The 19068-nt window shown below is 31.0% G+C and overlaps 1 protein-coding gene across 1 annotated transcript in view; it reads left to right on the plus strand.

Annotated features, from left to right (window-relative positions):
• Window positions 1-19068, plus strand: part of LOC145240301 (eukaryotic translation initiation factor 4 gamma 2-like) — a 123974-nt gene that overhangs the window by 61943 nt on the left and 42963 nt on the right. The window contains exon 3 of the mRNA XM_080103882.1: window positions 9699-9823. Within this exon, the coding sequence (XP_079960008.1) occupies window positions 9699-9823 (125 nt within the window). The remainder of the gene's footprint in view (window positions 1-9698; window positions 9824-19068) is intronic.

The raw sequence follows: 19068 nt of genomic DNA on the forward strand, positions 1-19068 counted from the left end.
ATAAATATGAAAATCCGATAACAAAACAGTTACTTTCATTAACCATTATAGCACCAATGCCTATACATAGAAATTGACAGAAAATAGTAAACACACGAAATGACGTTGCTGTTAATGTGTACAATAATGCTGATGTTTCCACACAAAGCTGTGGAGGTACCTAAAGAACGTTATAATTGAAAAAAAAAAAAGATCCCTGCCGTTAAAAATCATTAAAAATATTTTTCCCCAAACTTTTTTTTTTTTTTTTTTGTAATCGATACTTTCCGGGAAAAATTAAGTGCAAAGGAAAATAATTTACAGATAGGGAGCAAGCTCGTTCAGGTCCGCTTTTTTAGTGTTCCTTGTCTTAAAAAGGTGATAATCTGCAATACCATTATGTTCTTTTTTACTGTATGCTATCAAGGGTTAGGGTTCGATCCTCATACTTGCCTAATAATTATTTCCCCCCCCCCCCCAGTTTTTTGATTTACCCAAAACCACACACACCTTCAAACACCTGGGGCAAAGCCGGTTACCCCCCCCCCCCCCAGTATATCTATAAAAGTGAAAATGTTTGTCTGTGTTCATTTCCCTACCAAATAACTCTGTCAATTTTTGGTCTAGAGACTCGAGATTTGACATAAGGAGTATTGAGATTTGAGAAAATCTTTTTAATTCGTTTTCGGCAAGAAATTTGATTGTCAAGGGGTCAAAGTTGAACGATTTGGTTTTTGAAAACTCTACCAAACTCCTCCAATTTTAGGTTTAAACACTTAAATTTTAAATGTCGCTTACTTAGCCGTGAATCAACCCTTTTTAATTTTATTTGAGCCCTAAAAAATGTTAAGGGGTCAAAATTGGAATCAAAGTTTTAAAAAATTTGATCTCTGCAGTCTCTATCAAATTATTCAGCCAATTTCTGGTCTAAACATTTGAAATTTTACATAAAAGGTATTCAGAGATAGGGCAAGCTTTTTAATTGGTTTGGGTCGAAAATTTGAGCTGCCGAGAGGTCAAAGTTCAAAAGATTTGACCATTGCGGTCTCTAACATACTACTCAGCCAATTTTGGGTATAAACATTTGAAATTTTACATAACGGGTATTCAGATATGTGTCAAGCAATTTAATCAGTTTTGGAGCTAGAATTTGGCTGCCAAAAGGGCAAAGTTTAAAGAGTTGACCTTTGCAGATTCTACCAAATTCCTCCACCAATTTAGAGTCTAAACACTTGAAATTTTAAATGTAGGTAACTTGGATATGGATAAAACTTGTATTTTGATTTGAGACCAAAACAATAAATGTTAAGGGGGTCAAAATTGGGGTCAAAGTTAAAAAAAATTTACCTCTGCGGTTTCTACAAAATTACTCCGACAACTTTTGGTCTAAACATTTGAAATTTTACATAAAGTGTATTCACACGTAGGGCAAGTTCTGAACAGTACATAACGTCCGAGCAAAGCTGGGCTGAACTGCTAGTATATATATATATATATATATATATCTCTTCTCTATATAAATAAAATGAACTCATTTTTCCCCCGTCTGATTTTGACATTAATAGGATTAAAAATCAAGATATTTCATGCAAATATAATATGCACAAACGGCAGAACAATATCTGAGGTGTGTTATAGGCTTATTATTTCTCAAATTCCTCGATAATCTTAGATTTCTATACTTTTTCTGCTGAGAAGTCACGGCCAAAATCGGTTAAGATCAATGGAAGTGGTAAAATATTTTCTCTCTAATAAATTCCTCCTCCTCCTGCCACCACTTAACACCGTTTGGGGATCGTTCACAAGGAACAGTTGAGAAAAGAACACCGGTTTGGCTTTGTAGTTCTTTCATGTGAAGTTATTTAAAATCACTAAACTTAGCTGCAGTGCTCTGTGGCGTAGTGGTTAGCGTGCTGGACTATTCACATTATATTTTCACGTTCGCGCCGACCTATCGTAGTCGTTTTTTTTTTTTTTTTTTTTTTTTTTTTTTTTTTTTTTCTCCTAAACAACTGGAATGGACTTTTCTTGGTGGCCGAACTGTTAACGTTGCAGATGTTTTTTTTTTTTTTTTTTTTTTTTTTCACACTTTATTTTCCTACTTTTACTCATGACTCCGGGTTTGATCCTTCCTACTTACCTACCATAACATTTTTTAACCCCCCCCCCCCCGTCCCGGAAACAAACACTCGGGCAACGCCGGGTACCCCCGCTAGTATATATATATATTAGTTCTAGCAGGCCAGCTTTAGTTTTGCTGCTTGTTTTCTCCCCTGTGGCCTTGCCAGGCCACTAATATATATATGCATGATAGCATCGCTATTGTATCAATGCTACCTCCCCATGACGATCATAAAATAGGTATTACCTTGTAGATTAAGGGATTTAGAACAAATTTTTAAAAAATGTCAAATATTTTAAGTTTATCACTATGTCTTGAGTGCTTTTGTTTTGATGGTTGGCTTAAGTGTTTTTTCATTAATTAAAAAAAATCAATGAACCCAAGTATCTTGAATTAATTGCCATAGTATTTTAATTTGAAACGAAAATTACTATTTCCTTGAATTTGACATTTTAAAATGTTTTATATATAGATGATTGATAGCCTTTTTGTTTATTTGGTTATATTCACGTTTCAGCTGATGTAACCTCCAACCGTCAAGTGCATCTATTCTAATTAGGAATGCTTACACAACTTTGAAGTGAACTCTGGTATATTTTACTTCGAAAAAATGGTCCAAAAATCAAATATATAACAAATGTTACCAAAAGCAAGATAAGTTACTCTTCTATTTAACTGGGTAGGTTTTTAGTGTTTTTACTTGATGTAAAAATATTTCTTCAGATTGAAAAACGAGCGTTTTCCAAGGGTATGCAAGCACAAAAAAAAATGGCCGTGTAATAAGTACATTGTGCCACTTTTTTCTGTAATCGTGTACCCTTTGAGCTTTTTTTTTTTTTTTTTTTTTTAGTCAATTAAACATTTTACATTCAAGTTGGATAGAAAAGTAACTTATCTTGCCTTTGGTAACATTTTTTTAACCACTTTTTTGAAGGACTTACTACAATAAAACATACCTATGAACTTTTTACGTTCTCATTCCAATTCATAAAAATGGTGAAAAAAGTAACTTTAACAATACCTCAAATGTAATGATTGATTAAAAACACTAGATTTTGTCACAATTATGGTTTTCTTTTAATCATTCTGGAAGTTAAAATCGTCATTCTTCACTTAATCTCTAAAACAAATGATTTTTTTCACTCTTCAAAAGGAGTGTTCTTACTAAACACTAGGTCCATGCAAAATGAATGGCCAATCCCCAAAATGTATAAACATTTTGGTCCTTCCTGTCACTAAAATTCAGGAAATCCAATTTTAATGTAATTTTCAGTATTTAACAATAAAATGAACCCCTTTTTTTTTTATTTCAATCAACCTGTATTTTGGGGGTAGCTAATTGAACAATTTTTTAGATTAAAGTATACACATTTTCTTTAATTCGGTATCTTTAAGATTTTAATTTACTAATTATCATTGAAATAGTTTAAGGAAAAAAAAGTTAAGTAATTTGGACTTGAAAATTCCAATTTTTTTTAATTTTTATATTACACATTCAACTTTCTCTGCCTGTTTTCGGTTTTGATTTTTTTTTACATCCTCCTTTCCTTTCTGGATTTGCTAAAATCTCAACTTTTTTTTTAACTAACCGCCACCCAATCAATGTTATATAAACCAGATATAGAAAGCAGTTCACTTTTGATTCATTTAAAAATTGATTCCAAGTTTTATTTTATCAAACTATTTCTTGCTTTCCTTTGAAGTTGGGATCAAAATGTATTTGTTCTGTCCTAGTTTAAACTGCTGTTCTATTAAGGGTTCTTGATATGGTCCAGAAATGTATTTGTAATTATGTTGGTCCTCACTCTGCTCCTCTGCCACCTCTCACAGCCATAATGTTACTAGTTTCAATCTTTTCTATAAATACTACTAGCTAGCTGCCCGGCATTACCTGGTCATAAAATATGGTTAAATAATGATATTTTGATTAATGCAGATTTCATATTATATTGGACCCAATATATATATAGGAATGATTTCAAAATTTAAAAAAAAAATGACTTGTGTACCACCATTGAGAATTGAAACCAAAACATTGAGCTTATGGTTTACTTTTTCCTTTGATATTAATGCCTGAGCTATGAAGACATATTTGCTGCAAGGCTAAAAATTAAAACATGAACCAATAGCTATTACGTTATGCATACATACTTGTAATGCTGTCGTTTGACCTTCACCTGGCAAATTCCATTTCTTTAATCTTCACAATTTTGCACCGACCCCCCCTCCCTTCCCGTCTAAAACCCAAATATAAAGTTTTGCATGGGTTCGAATATCCTATATATTAAGTTTCATGTCTTTAGACCAAAAACTGAGGAATTTGGTAGGCAAAACTTTTTAAACAAATATATATACATATATATATATATATATATATATAGAAAGAGGTTTGTGTTTATAACCTTTTTACGCAACTATTACACAAGCATAAATCGTGTAGAATATCTGCATGAATGTAATTACATATAATACTAAATTAAAGATGATCATTCCAAAAGAAAACTGAAAAAAACTAATAGGGAATTAATTAAAATGAATGTTAAAAAGAATATGCAAATTAGCTAGATCTTTTGCAGATTACCTATATATGTTTTTTCTTTTTTAAATAAATAGTAAAAGGATTTTTAATATGACTATCAATACACACAAAAAAATTATGGGAGTATAGATTATTGCAAGTGTTCAAAATTCTCATCCATTCCCTGCTTCCTTTGTTCCAGTTGGTTTGATTCTTTGGTGTAGTAGTCTCCATCAATTTGCTGTTTTTATACCTCATTGCAATACAGTTTCGTATTCCAATAGTTTTTTTCCAAGTACTCCAGGCTCGTGGTACTTTCTTCCTGATTGTTTTTCTTGCACCTTGATCTTTTTAAGACTACGGCCAATATCTTTTTTTTTTTTTTTTCCCTCCAATAATCACCTTTCATTCTTAAGTCCTTACATCGAGTGGCTTTTTATGCTTTAGAGTGATTTCCATAAAACTATCCTAATATTAATTTGTGTATTTTTGGATTTCCATTCTGATGAGACAATAAATGAACATTTGCCATAGTGTAAGATGATGATATTTAGATTTTATATGGATGTTGCTTGGAGTTCTAAAATCTCTATAGACCACTCAAGGAAAGATGAGGTAATCTTACAGTTTTAAAGATGAATAAACGATATAAACACAAATTGAGTATTTTACTCAACGATATGATCATCATGGAACATATTTGTAATTTTCATGGTTTTATTTTTTAAATTGACTTCATAATATTTTGCCACTTCGTGAAATTTACGAATTTATGAAGCCATGATCAGAACAATTCTTCTCTTTTGGATGTAAAAATCTGGCAATTGTACAAAGATCTTCGTTATTTTGAAGTTTTTGATCACTACTGCCTCGGCCATATCCTGCACCTTCTCTTCTCCGACTGGATTCCCAACTCTACCATCCATGCTAAATGTAACATTTTGGCCTGGAGGAAACTGCTTAAAAGGAGACTCATGGTTTGGCCACAAGTTTCTGTAAACTAGTAGTGCCCAATGCAACCACTGGTTGGAGGTAGCGCCAAGGTGGTTAACAAGGTGTGGCTCGCAACGGTTAAAGGAGACATGAAACTCGTGTCTGGTTCTTGTGTTTTTGGTATTCAATGCTGGAATTGTGAATGACTAGTTCATGCCGTTGACTCTGCTACTGATCAACAACGGTGGGCGACTTTAATGGACCATGCAATTAACGCTATGGAACTAGCTCAACCAACCCCAGATAAATGCTATTACAAGTATCATAAAAAGGATAAGTTTTATAAATTTTTTTGTTAAATTGATTGACTTGTACTCTTATTTAAATTCCCCAAATTGTAAATCTGGATAGTTCCAGCGAGTAGGGTGTTATTTTTTTAAATTTTTTTTAATGATTTTCCTAATTTTATTGTAGAACTTCATTTCTGCCAAATTTCCTTTTGTATTTAAGAAATAATGATTCTTATTGTAGCTGATTCACTCAACAGTTGTACCTATTCAAAAATGCATTTGAAAAATGATTTAAAGTTCCTTTCATATTTAGTAATTTTTAAGTTTCTCGAGTTGAAAGTTTTTCATAAATAACACTTTTCTTAAAGTATTTAATAACAGTAAAATGCAATGAATTAGTTTTTCTGTGTACGATTTGTGGGTTTGAGTAAACGACTAGAAAGTACTGAAATCTTGTAAGAGTGACCTGCATCATGATTCATGCCAGATTAAAAAATTTGAAAATCTTAGCTGCAGTTCAGTGCTAGCAGTATCAGAATTTTTGTAGGAATTTTTGACACCCCTAACACGAAACTGCGAATACAATATAAAAATCTCGGAATTTCTCTGTTAAAAGTGGGTTATTTATTTTCTTTATGGATTATACTTCCAAAATAAACTATTACAGTTGTTTTAAAAGTAATAGAAATATTTTTTTTTTTTTCTTTTAAAACAGTAATGAATTTTCCGAACTCAATATTTTTCAATTTTTAAATTTTAAAAAATCTATCAAAATTTTTCTATTGATTCTATTTTTACGATATTTTCAGGGTCAATGTGAAATTTTATGTTCTTTCCAATAAATCGAATATAATATTTTAGACAAACGTTTTTTTTTTTTTAAATTCACGACCCCCCCCCTCACAATCCCAATTTTTAAGTGTCTATTAAAAAGTAAATACTTAATTTAGTCACCCGAAAGTAAATAATTAATTTACTCACAAATTGAAGAGAAAAGGTCAATACATAATATATTCAAATTTTAAAAAAAAAAACAGTGTTCTTTTAGAATTTTACCTGTAAAGTTTGAAGTTTAAAACCTTTTTTTTAAACCACGTTATTTTTTTTTCTTTTTTTTTTTTTTTTAATGGAACCTTGGTCCTTGCTCCTTTTAATTGAAAAAAAAATTAGGGCTTGAATTACATTTTTCGAGGAGTTATAAGCTTGGAAAGACAGGAGGTCGAATAATTCACGCCTCCCATTTTGTAAATGTCTAATAATAATTAATTTAGAACCCGATAAGTACATAATTATTTACTCACAAATTGAAGAGAAAAGGTCAATACATAATATATTCAAATTTAAAACAAAAAAAAACAGTGTTCTTTTAGAATTTTACCTGTAAAGTCCGAAGTTTAAAACCTTTTTTAAAAAAAACACTTTTTTTTTTTTTTTTTTTTTTTTTTTTACTGAAATCTTGGTCCTTGCTCCTTTAATTGAAAAAAAAATTAGGGCTTGAATTGCATTTTTCGAGGAGTTATAAGCTTGAAAAGATGGGGTGGAATTATTCGCTATTTTCACGAAATTTCTGACACTGCTAGTTCAGTGCTCCTTGAAGACCATGAGAAATGTGACCGAGATGTACAAACAGTGGTTAGCAGGTACTCTGACTGTTTGTACAATAAAATTCATCTAAGCAGCAAGATTCAGATGAAGCAATGCAGATCTTGGTGAAATAGGGGTGTCGAAGTGGTTGACTGGGAAAACGCTGAACAAGGTATTCGCTATTCCTCATACAAGAGTCGTAAGGGCCAACTATGTGCTAAGGTCCAAGCAAACTGTCTTCTGAAAGCCAAACTTTTTTACAATGTCAAATATTCAATCGAAGTGGGAATGCTGCGTTTCTTCTCGGATATATTTTTTACCAGGATTGTATAACCTGGAGAACAGATGCCTAGCCTACAGTCTGCATAAAGTCTCACAAACTGATGCTTTTTGGATGCGATTTCAGGAATCTCACAATTTAAATTTAATTTCATGACTTCACCAGTCACAAAATCTGACCCCAACTTGCCTGATTACAACTCCATGGATTATTGTGTGTGGGCATGGTTGAGAATGACACCAACCGTAATGCCTGCGATACCAAAAATAGCTAATTGCTGGAAAGATTTGGTTTAGGCATCTTTAGAAGGATACTGTTGAAGGTGCTCCAGGTCTTGTCTGGAAGCCATGGTGGAGACTTTTAGCATCTTTGGCTGAATTATATTTTGCAAATGATCCTTTAAGAGATGCAGCTTGAATTTTGAGAATACATCAAATTATTGGCAAATATGACTTCATTTTTTTATTTTCTTTATTTTCAGAAAAATTAGAAACTTCATGATCATCTTGTAGTTTTATTTTTGGTTATGAAATTTTTTTTTATATCTAATGCAATTCCTTTTCTTTCTCTACTTTTTAAACAGTTTAATGTTTTCAAGTTTATTTTCTAATTATATTGTATTAGATTTGTACTAAGATTAAAATGTTAAATATTTAAATGCTCTCAACCAAAGTCAGTAAATACTTTTGAACTAGTGTAAAAATACGCTTTTATTTTAATTTGTCCAGATTTCATATATATTATTATAGTCATGATTTCAAAACTAAATGTATGGCCCACAAAAAAACTCAATCATTTGAGGGGCCCCTAGTACCTCTCTGCGACTTTTAGTTTCAGACGAGATAGTTTGAAAATATGGAAACAGACAGGTACATATATAGTCGTTTATATATTAGATTAGCTTATTTTCAATGAAAATGTATTACTATGTCTATATTTCTCTGCGTATGTCAGTTTATATTTTCCCCGTTTTGTCAGATATTTAATGCTTTCACCTAATATCTATAAAAATTGTCATGCTTATTGAATTAGAACTTTTGAACATAATTTAATGGTATTTGACTTGCTTTATGAAATGGAAGTTTTTGCAGTCTTTTGGTTTCCATGACTTCAATCCCAACATTGACAAATTTACTTTTATTGGGTGATTTGTTACTAAAAAATTTTTTTAATCAATATTAAGTTATTAGGAACTTAATAATTTGTAGATTATAAATTAATTTTACAATTTAGTTTTTACTTTAATTTAAACTTTTATTCTATTACTGAAATAAAATAAACATATATAGTAAAACCCTGGGATACGGTGGCCTTAGAATTGTTTTTTCAGGTTACGATGTGGAATACAATTTTTTTTTTTTTTTTTTTTTTCAGTCCCCGGTTACAGTATTTGCTCCACCTTACGGTGTTATTTATAATATTATTTAATTATATACACGTGTATTATATACTGTATTGTATTGTGTTACTAATTTTTAATGCTGTATCTCGGTGGTTCTACTGTATAGAAAATTATAAAAATGAAAAATGATTTTAAAAGTTCACTTTTATTTATACTTATACTGATATGGAGGAGCAAAAATGTTTATTTTTCTGAATCTTAGCAATTCTTTAAAAAAAAAAACCATATTTAGTAAACAATTAGATCATTAAAAAATATCTATTTAAATTTTTTTTCAGTTTTAATAGATAATTTACAATTTGAAAGCAAAAAAAAAAACATTGATCACTTACCTTGTGAGAAAAATTGACTATGTAAAATTTCATATTTTTCAAGTAAAAACTTAAACATTGCTTCATTGATGGAATGTATATATTATTGACTTTTTAAGTACACAGAAATACAATTAAACAAAATTTATGAATAATTAGGTTTTTTTTTTTGTTTTTATAATGTTCAAGCGTTATTTCACTTAAATGAATTGTTGAATGTTTGGAATTTTATATTTTCATTTCAATTGAATATTAAAAAAAATTTTTTTTCTTTTTCAGCATACTTTTTTTTTTTTTTTTTTTTTTATTATTTCAACTACACGTTGGTGTTTCCTTCCAACCACAAGCAGCATACTGGACGGACATAAAGGAGAGGGTGGTGTTTCCCGACGCTCCGGAGGACGGTAAGTTATGCACTTGTTAAATTTCCTGCACTACTAATGTGTTGTGGAGTTGGGGCAAATTCAGTATCAGACTTCTTTTTTAAAAAGATTTGATACATGAAAAAGTCCCAAAAAATGACAATACAGAAATTATTAATAGATTTCCTAAATCTTAGAAATATCGTGATTACTGACACCATCACACTTGATACCCATTTTAGAAATTAAAAATGTTTTAAATCGTTTGTTGTGATTTAAGTTATTTTTATACAAAAAGTTTGGTTTAACTAAAAAGAGCTAATGGGAAATGCAACCTCCTGTTCCCTTTACAAAACCCATTAATTTTATTAGGGATCAAGATAAAATTGTGTTCTATCTTGGGTTCATTTAGTTCCCATTTTGATAATAAAAAGCAAATTGGATTTGATTTAATTCACAATGTTTTAAAACCAAACTAGATAAAATTAAGGGTAATTGTTGAATAAAAAAAATAGAATCTTAGAGATATTGTTGTGGAGGCTATATAAATGGACAGTGACCTACAGAATTATAGTAGCATGGTTGTTTTCAATAAGGTGTTGTCAGCAGCACATAAAGAGTATGATCAGTAGGACAGTTGTATACTATGCCTATCTGAACTGTTATACTTTGGAGACCTGGATTTATATTTTGTATAAAACTGACATTGTTACAAGAATAAATTTGCCATTGGAAGAGTTTGGAGATGTAGAGAAGTTATGTGTGAAAGATGTCTTCAGAAGATCCAAGGAAATTAGTTTTAGGTGATCCACAAAAAGTGGGTAGATCTTGAAGGAATTGGAAACAGTTGGTGGCTGAAGACATGAAAAAAGTTGGGATTGAATAATCAGGACACATATGGGAATGGCAAACAAACAAGTCTCATGCTGTCAAAGGAAAAAGAACTTAAGATTGGATTGAAGTTGTGCATTCTATTACTGTGGACAAATATTATGTAACATGTTTTGACCGGTGTCCCTTTTTTTTTTTTTGTAGTCTGATTTTTGCAGTAATAAATGCTATATTACAAATTATTTAATGAAAATATTTTAATATTAACAAATGAAATTTTTTTATAAATGGATTTTAAATATTACAAATAATTGAAATTTTCACATTTTTATAAATTATTTTATGATGTATTTAATACAGTCTATTGCATAAGAAATTGTCTTTAGAAATATGATGCATGATTATCATGTTGAGCCATCCAAGTATTAAAAAAAACTGTCAATCGAAATGTAAAAATAATGGGGCATTATTTTTACCCTAATAAGTCAAAATGTGGTGTTACATTTGTTTGTCATAAGGAGTGTTTCAGCATAACTAGACTTAAAAAAATAAAGAAATCTATGAATTTCTTATGACTTTTGTCATTAGAAAAAAACTTATTTGGAATTAATTGAATAGACAAATTTTGGTAGATAATATCAGTATTTATCTAACGAAAAGAAAAATTTTTTAAATTGTCAAGACAAATGTAAAACAAAAGAACTATTCAAGTTTTACCAACTAACATCTCTTTACAGCATAAAAATTAAGTTATTCAATCTTGGACTATAACTAATGTATGATTTTTCTTCAACAATTAAGAGATTTTTGAAAATAAGTCTTCAGGTCACCTTTGACTAATTAATTTGATATTGGCAACTGCAGTTGAGTGGGTCCAATGTAAAAAGCTGGAAATAAACTTCTTTTTTTTTCTTTTTAAATAATAGTTGTGAGAAAAACGAATGCTTAAATTTGCAGTTTACTTCTTTACTAAATTTTACCACATGGTGTTAAATTAGCATTCTCAATGTTTCAGCTGCTATTGTGCAGCATCAAATTTTTACTTTACAGGGTGGAATGATAAATTTTTTTTACATGTCAGTTTGCTTTTCAAAGTTAAAAGCAGCCAATCTTTATCAATATTCTCAGTTGTACAACCAATCAGAAAAACCTTTTTAATTGTATTTTTCTTTGACCATTTTAAAGTAGAAATGACTAAATAAACTTAAAAGTTCCTTAAAAAAAATTATAACGTGCACAAAGACTTTTACTACTTAATAGAAAATATTCTCAGAAATATTGTGAAAATTTGATAATGCCCAAAAAGTTTGGAAAAAAAAAAAATTTAATAAGTTTTATGTAAACAACAAATGTCAGCATGTGGGGGAAGGGGGAGGGAATAAAAGAATTGTGGTGTCATACCTGCTCCCTTCATACCTCTTGTATATTTTTTTTTTTTTTTTTTTTTTTTTTAAATCTAACTTTAGAAAAATGTTTTAAGGTCTGCTATGTAATTTTGTGAATTGGTTCATGGGTTAAAGTATTTTTCTCATGTAATAATGTCAGTTTTGAACTCCAAATTCCTGAACTTATAACTTTTGAACCACTGGGAATATTTGCATAAGTCAACTCGATTTACTGAGCTCTTTGTAACTACTGTAACAGGAAATTTAAGTTATTTGATGTTTATTAGGGGTTGGGCCTAGAATATTCTATAGATGCTCAAGTCCTCTCTGTAAAGTGTTGGATCATTTATTTCATAATTTATGCAATAATAAATGTGCATACTATGTTTATCATAGTGTCAGTCTTTGAAACTTTCTATATTTTGTTTTTTGTTCTATAAAACTTGAAGTGAATGTTCCATATACAACAGACTTGGCAATCTAATGTGAATGACCTTATTTGTTTGTAAATATTTGTCACGATTTGTATTTGACTTTAAAAAAGACAAGTAAACTATATTTCCAAAATTATGTGATTGGAACTCAACCAAAATTTTTCAGTTCATAGGAGCAACATATTTACTATGTAAGACTTGCATGTGGACTTAGGTTAGTTTTGAGTTACAATTAAAAAAAAAGAAAAAAATATTCGGTCCCAAATAGCCTAAGTCTAGAACGATTTCTTGTTGACTGTATGGTAAGGTAAGATTAGTTTTGCTGGAAAAAAAAACAAAAGTTGTGTTTTTAAAACGCAACTTTTTTTTTTTTCCAGAAAGATAAAAGCCTTTTATCATATGAAAAGCAGGATGATATAAGACTTTTTCTATTTTTAATAGAATTTAAAATTTTTAATTTGCAAAACCACACTATTCGACGCCATTTTTGTCTTGATCGATAAAAAATTTAAATATCTTTTTTTAATCATTATTTTATTTTGTCTAAATAAGATTTAGAATGATTTGCTATAAGAATATGCAGACATAATATAAGTACCTGAATTTCAAATTATTTCAACTTTTTATATCGCTATAGATTTGCGTAGAGAAATTTAAAACTACTTAATAGTTTAAACTTAACTATGGAGGCCTGGATAGGACTAAATAAACTATATTTAGCCATGTATTTTTAACGTTTGATTTGATTAAGTGATAGGTTTAATTCTTTTTTTCATAAGTGATATATATATTTGTGGCCTACATAACCCTGAAAGTTTAGCAACAATGAGGCTAGCCAGTACCAGATGGGTGACTTTTGGGAATGCTAGGTGTTGTGTGTGTTAAAACAACTCCTGCATCTAGTATCACGCTTGGTCCACCATAGGTGGATCAATAAGAAATTGTCGAAAGAAATTGTTTTTTTATCAAAATGCGCAGTTATTTGTTTTCCTTTTTGGTATCGATTCTTCAAAGCATTTCCTATTTAATGCTATATTAGCAATATTGGGATCACTGAATGAAAATCTATTTTTCAAAGATTTAAATGTTTTTCGCAAAAATAATAAATTGTTTTTTTACTAATCTGAAAGATAATTAACATATTAAACAAATTCCGCTTTCAAAATTCGGATTTTCAACCTTAAAATCTGATACGTGCACAGTTTTTTATTTATTTTTTTTAATCTACAATTCTCACCCTCTCCACAATACAATATATTTTGCTCAGTTTTGGGGCAATTATTTTAAGCATACCCACAAATAAAGGTGTTTTGTAGACACACACACACACACACACACACACACACATGAAGAAAAAAAAGTACACAATTATAAATTTTATTCTTCACTTAATAATCGGTGGAAATTTTGTATTGATTGGATAATTTATTTTTGGTAGATTTTTAAAGACTCCATCAAAAAATACTTAGTCCCTCTTTTCATTTTAGCTATGCCTAATGTAATAAAACGAATAAGCAGATACGTAAGTGAACATTCCATTAGCACATAAAGGAATCCAAAGGTAGGCATGTTTGTATTGTCAATAAATTAGTTGTAATAATGTAAGTTCAAGTTTTACGGAAATTGTTTAAATTTTTAAAGAACTTAATAAAAAGAAAATTTTCCTGCTGTCAAATTTCTCAAAGGAAACGATATGTTCACGAATTCATGAAAAGAAAAAGTTTTGTATGAATGCCTCTAAGTGCTAAAATATTTTGGTTGATTTTTTTTTTTTTTTTTTTTTAACATTTTATTTATGAATGGTTATGTAATGTCATAAAATGTAATTAACTGTTTAATGCAATAAATGAAAATGTAATGAAATTTAATGAGTCTAAGTTTCTTAATCCTCAATCTAAACCTTCATACTTTTAAGTGCAAAAATAATTCAGTATTTCATAAGTTTTTATAGATGAATGTTTATGTAATATTATGAAGAATTATAATTATGAATAATCTGTTTGATTCAATGACATGTATGTGATGGTGTTATAATATTGTAAGATATTGAGTCAGTTTATATTGATTCTGGTCTGTCGTCTATCACATAGATTGCTGTACTATAAAAATATCGTTAAGTTCTGACAGTGTAATTAGGAAAGTAGTCATTTATACAGATTTCATATTAATATAGTCAATCCTCTATTTATTATATTGTATCCAATATAGTGACCAGATCATAAAATACCCTTACATTTTAATTCATGCAGATTTCGTATGATTATAAAGCCAATTCTCTCTTGATTATTATATTGTACACAATGTATAGTAATGATTTCAAAATTTAAAAAGAAATGGGTACCATCAGTTAGAATTTAAACATTTAATGTTCCAGTCCAAGTTGTTGCTGTTTGAATTACAAACAGATGGAGAAAACTAAAAATTATGCAACTTAACCTATATATTTGTATATGTGTTGAAGTAACAGGTTTAGTAGACTTACTCCTGCCAAGATCAATTTATTTTCTATTTTGACCTCGTTAGTAGCTTTTCCCAGCTAAAAACCAAATTGAATTTGTTCTACAGATCCAAATCTATTAAGTTTTAAGTCTGTAGAACAAAAATTAAGGAGTTTAGCAGACTGTTCCACACACACACACACACACACACACACACACACACACAAAGGTCACTTTGCCATATACAGTAATACCTTGAGATACAAATTTAATTTGTTCCATGACTGCCGATGTATCCCTAAATCTTTATTCCCTTTCGAATAAGAGAAATTGAATTAATCTGTACCAAGGGTAAGAAATTTACCCAAAATAAGTTAAGATTATGCTCAAAGTACACTCCACAATCTCTTAAAAAAAGAAAAAAGATAACTACGACAGTAATGACACAGAAATTGATATATAATAATAAATATTAATAAAAACAATAAAAAAAATATTTGTACTCACCACCTAGGTGAGTGGTAGCATATGGGATGCATGCAAGGAGGGAAGGGAGAAGCAAGACTACCATGCACACGCACGATATAGTAACTAAAAGGGAGCAAGATTATACACCATTAAAAAAAACGTTGAATGAACTTGTTAAATACTTAATATTTAAGTCTTTATGTAACAGGATGAATAAAAATATTTTTTTAACCAACTTACCATGGAGACAGGGATCAGCAGCTAAAGTGAGTCGAGTACGATAACCATTAGGCTAGCTTGACATGATCTTTAAAGCGTTTTCAAACCCACTTATTCTTAAGTAATGTCATGTGAATGATTCACGCATGCGCATTCATGAAACAGGTGACAAAAAAAAAAACAAAAAAAAACCCCACCACCACCACCACCAATTTTTCCATTTTGACCCCTTAGTAGCCCCCTTTTCTGGATGAAAATCAAAGTTTTCCACATGTCTGAATATCCTATATACTAAATTCCAAGTGTATAACAAACATTTGTTCAGTATATAGGTTAAGATGTCTTCACACACATTCTTACTTTTATAGATGTGTGTGTGTTTTCTCAGTTTTTTTTTTCTCAATTTATTAGTAACAAAACTGATAATAGTTACTTGTATAAGAATGAGATTCGATAAGCATAACCCATTGCTGGGAATGGTAGGACCGCCCCCCCCCTTTTTATTTTTTTTATTTCAATCTACAAATCTGTCATTTCACCTTGCCTGAATTCTGCTATCATTGTCCCTTTACTGACATGACGGTTATTGTCGACTCTCAACAATTATTGATTTGTCACTCACATTGATTTGTTATGAAGTGTATTGAGACTAGTTCAACAATAAGCTACTGGAGATCACTTGTGAATTTCATATTCCCATGACATTTCCTCCTTTTGAGAATGTCGGTTTAACTTGCCTAGGGTGTTTGTTTAGTATAGAACTTACGCAACATGCCTTTCATAAACTTTACTTCTGCTAACACTATCATTCTCTGCAGACTGTTTATAAAATTCGCAAATTTCTCAGCTGTTTGTCATAACTTTTTCTCTCTTCAATTTTCACACCAAGTACCTGTTTCCTACAAGGCTGTGTGACGAGCTCTTTACATTCATCATTTTATCTCCATTTATTCTTACAATAACATTTAATTCACTGGCACCTGAACTGGTCAAATAAAGGTTTCATGGCATTAAAAAAGAAAAAAAAAAAAATTGCTTATGGACTTTTGAATAAACTTGTGCATAACATTCTGTTGAATACGGATGTGAGTGGCAATATAGTCTAACACTTGAAAGGAATCTCTTAGACTAACCACTGCAATAGTTAAAAGTGCATAGCAACAACTTGAAAAACTTTTAAGGAAACTATTCTTTGTGAGAAGCTAATGCTTATCTTTATTCTGTCATTGCTTGGAGCATTCTTTTCAGATCTACAAATAAGCAGTCACTAGAGACCAGAATATGGAAGCAATTTATGAAGTTTTATGATTTGACTTTTGACACTGTACATTGCCTTGGTGAACTTTTTTCTTCATAATACCCTCCTCTAAAATGCCTCAATACGTTAGGGATTCTTTTCTTTTTTTTTTTCTCAATGTAATCGATGGACAAAATACATTGTGCATCCCAAAATAGAGGGTAAAACTTTGTTGTTTGCATCTTTGGTCTTGTTTCAACCGCTGCCGTCTATTCAGCTGACTGTCAATTTGATCTCCTTGTGATGTGGTGAATTCACGTTTCATCCATTGTCACATACTGACATCAAATTCTTTTCATGAAACAGTTGCAAACTCTGCTCTGAATTGTGGATTTTGATTGACTAAACTAACGCAACACTCACTTTGAACCTGACTTTCTCATCGATAAATATTTATGCAAAATCGTGAATACACTACCTTCTGTTATCTTCAATTTTGTTTCATGCAACTTCAATTTATGATTTACCAAAACACAAAACATTTGGCAAATTTTGGGGGACAACTACTCAATTTAGCTGATCGAAGCATTTTACAAATTAAAACCAAATTTAAAATCATCATTCCACCTCTTAAACATTGTTTCTGACAGAGCAATATCGAACTAACACTTATAAAACCATTGCTTTGTTTGCATGCACAGTATTTTTTTTTCTCATCAGAAAGCAATATTTTATCAACACGATTCAAATTTTTTCCATTTTAAAAATTTGTAACAATAACTTTTTTTATAAAGGAGTCACTACTTATCAAAGCCTGGAGGCCACTCGAGAATAAGGGTTAATGAGTGTACAGTAGTCGATGAAAAAATTAGTGGAAATTTGGTAAATTGGATTACTTATGGCTCGTCAAGAATTTGTTTATGTTGAACTTGAAGATGGCCATATTGTAGTCAGTTGGAAAGCAGGAAAACGGAACAGATCCATAGGTGTCCAGTTCTAAGAAAGCTTTGTTTATGGAATCTGTTTAGGTTTACGCACAGATAAAAAGTGGGGGAAATTATTGATGATGATTTCAGACGTGTTTTTTCGATAATTATTCGAAGAGTGGTGGAGAAACAACTGGATGCCATCACGGCGCATACAGAAGGGATTTTTGTGATTCCCAAAGGGTATTTCTACCTTGGGTTTAGTTTGAAAAAGTCGTAGCCATGTAAGACATCTGAGCAAAGAGAAGGACTGAAAGTTTGAAATGGGGGGGGGTAGGAAACCCTTTATATGCTAATATCACATAGCAGTGACCTAATGTACTACTTGATAAGGCTGTGGACACCATTGATATCTTCCTGCAAGAAGTTTGTTGGCCAGTTGTTCTTATGGTTGCCGTTCAATGATATATAGCTTTCTGAGCTACCAGTATCCCTCAGAGCCTCCAAGATTATTCCATTCACTGAAAGTTTAATTATGGCTTTCGACAGACAATCGGGTGATGCAGCTGTTACAACGGATGCAATTGATGATTCACAAGCAGAAGTCATAGAGGAGAAATTTGATCAGTAGACTAGTTGAAAATATCCCCTCTTGCTGCAGCTTCCACAGACTGCATCACAGGCGAGGCATTTAATTCATGGATTACTGTAGAAAAAACATTGTTCCCCTGCTGCAGCCAAAACATTTTTGGAAGTACAAGAAACCTCACAAGTCACTAATGGTTCGGCGGTGTCGTCACACGGTGTGAAGTTGATATAAGATTCGACAATTCGTTCTCTATAAACAGCCAGAAACAAGTCGGAAGCGTCTTTCAAATTGAGTGTCCTTTTCTAGTTATGAGGGCATCACAAACTGTTCACGATGTTCTTCAGCTGTTACTGCTTCAAAGCAACAATCTGCAGTAAGCGAATCTAGCTTCTGCAAAAAATCATCAATCGTTTCACCAGGCTAGAGGTTGCCAAAAGATGTTTAGAATGAACAGTGTGAGAGGGCTTTACGAAAAGAGACTGGATTTTAGCGATGGCTGATTCATATGAGTCACAACTTGCTATTTGTGCACTATATGGGAGATGTAGTTGGTTAGAAAGTCTAGTTGGTTAATAGTCAGTCGATTGACCTCAGGAAGTTGTTGAATGTACACAGCCAATGTGTCCAATGGTCTGCAGAATCAGGTGCTGAAGGGTTATCATTGAAATGCTGTCTTCAGAATTTGGTCCATTTTGGATTAGGTTCTAGATGAATAAATTGTAATGATTTGAAACACGGAAGATGAATGATCATCAGTTAA

Source organism: Euprymna scolopes, chromosome 19, assembly GCF_053919585.1.
Source record: "Euprymna scolopes isolate OS-2025 chromosome 19, ASM5391958v1, whole genome shotgun sequence".
Taxonomy (NCBI): Eukaryota; Metazoa; Mollusca; class Cephalopoda; order Sepiida; family Sepiolidae; genus Euprymna; species Euprymna scolopes.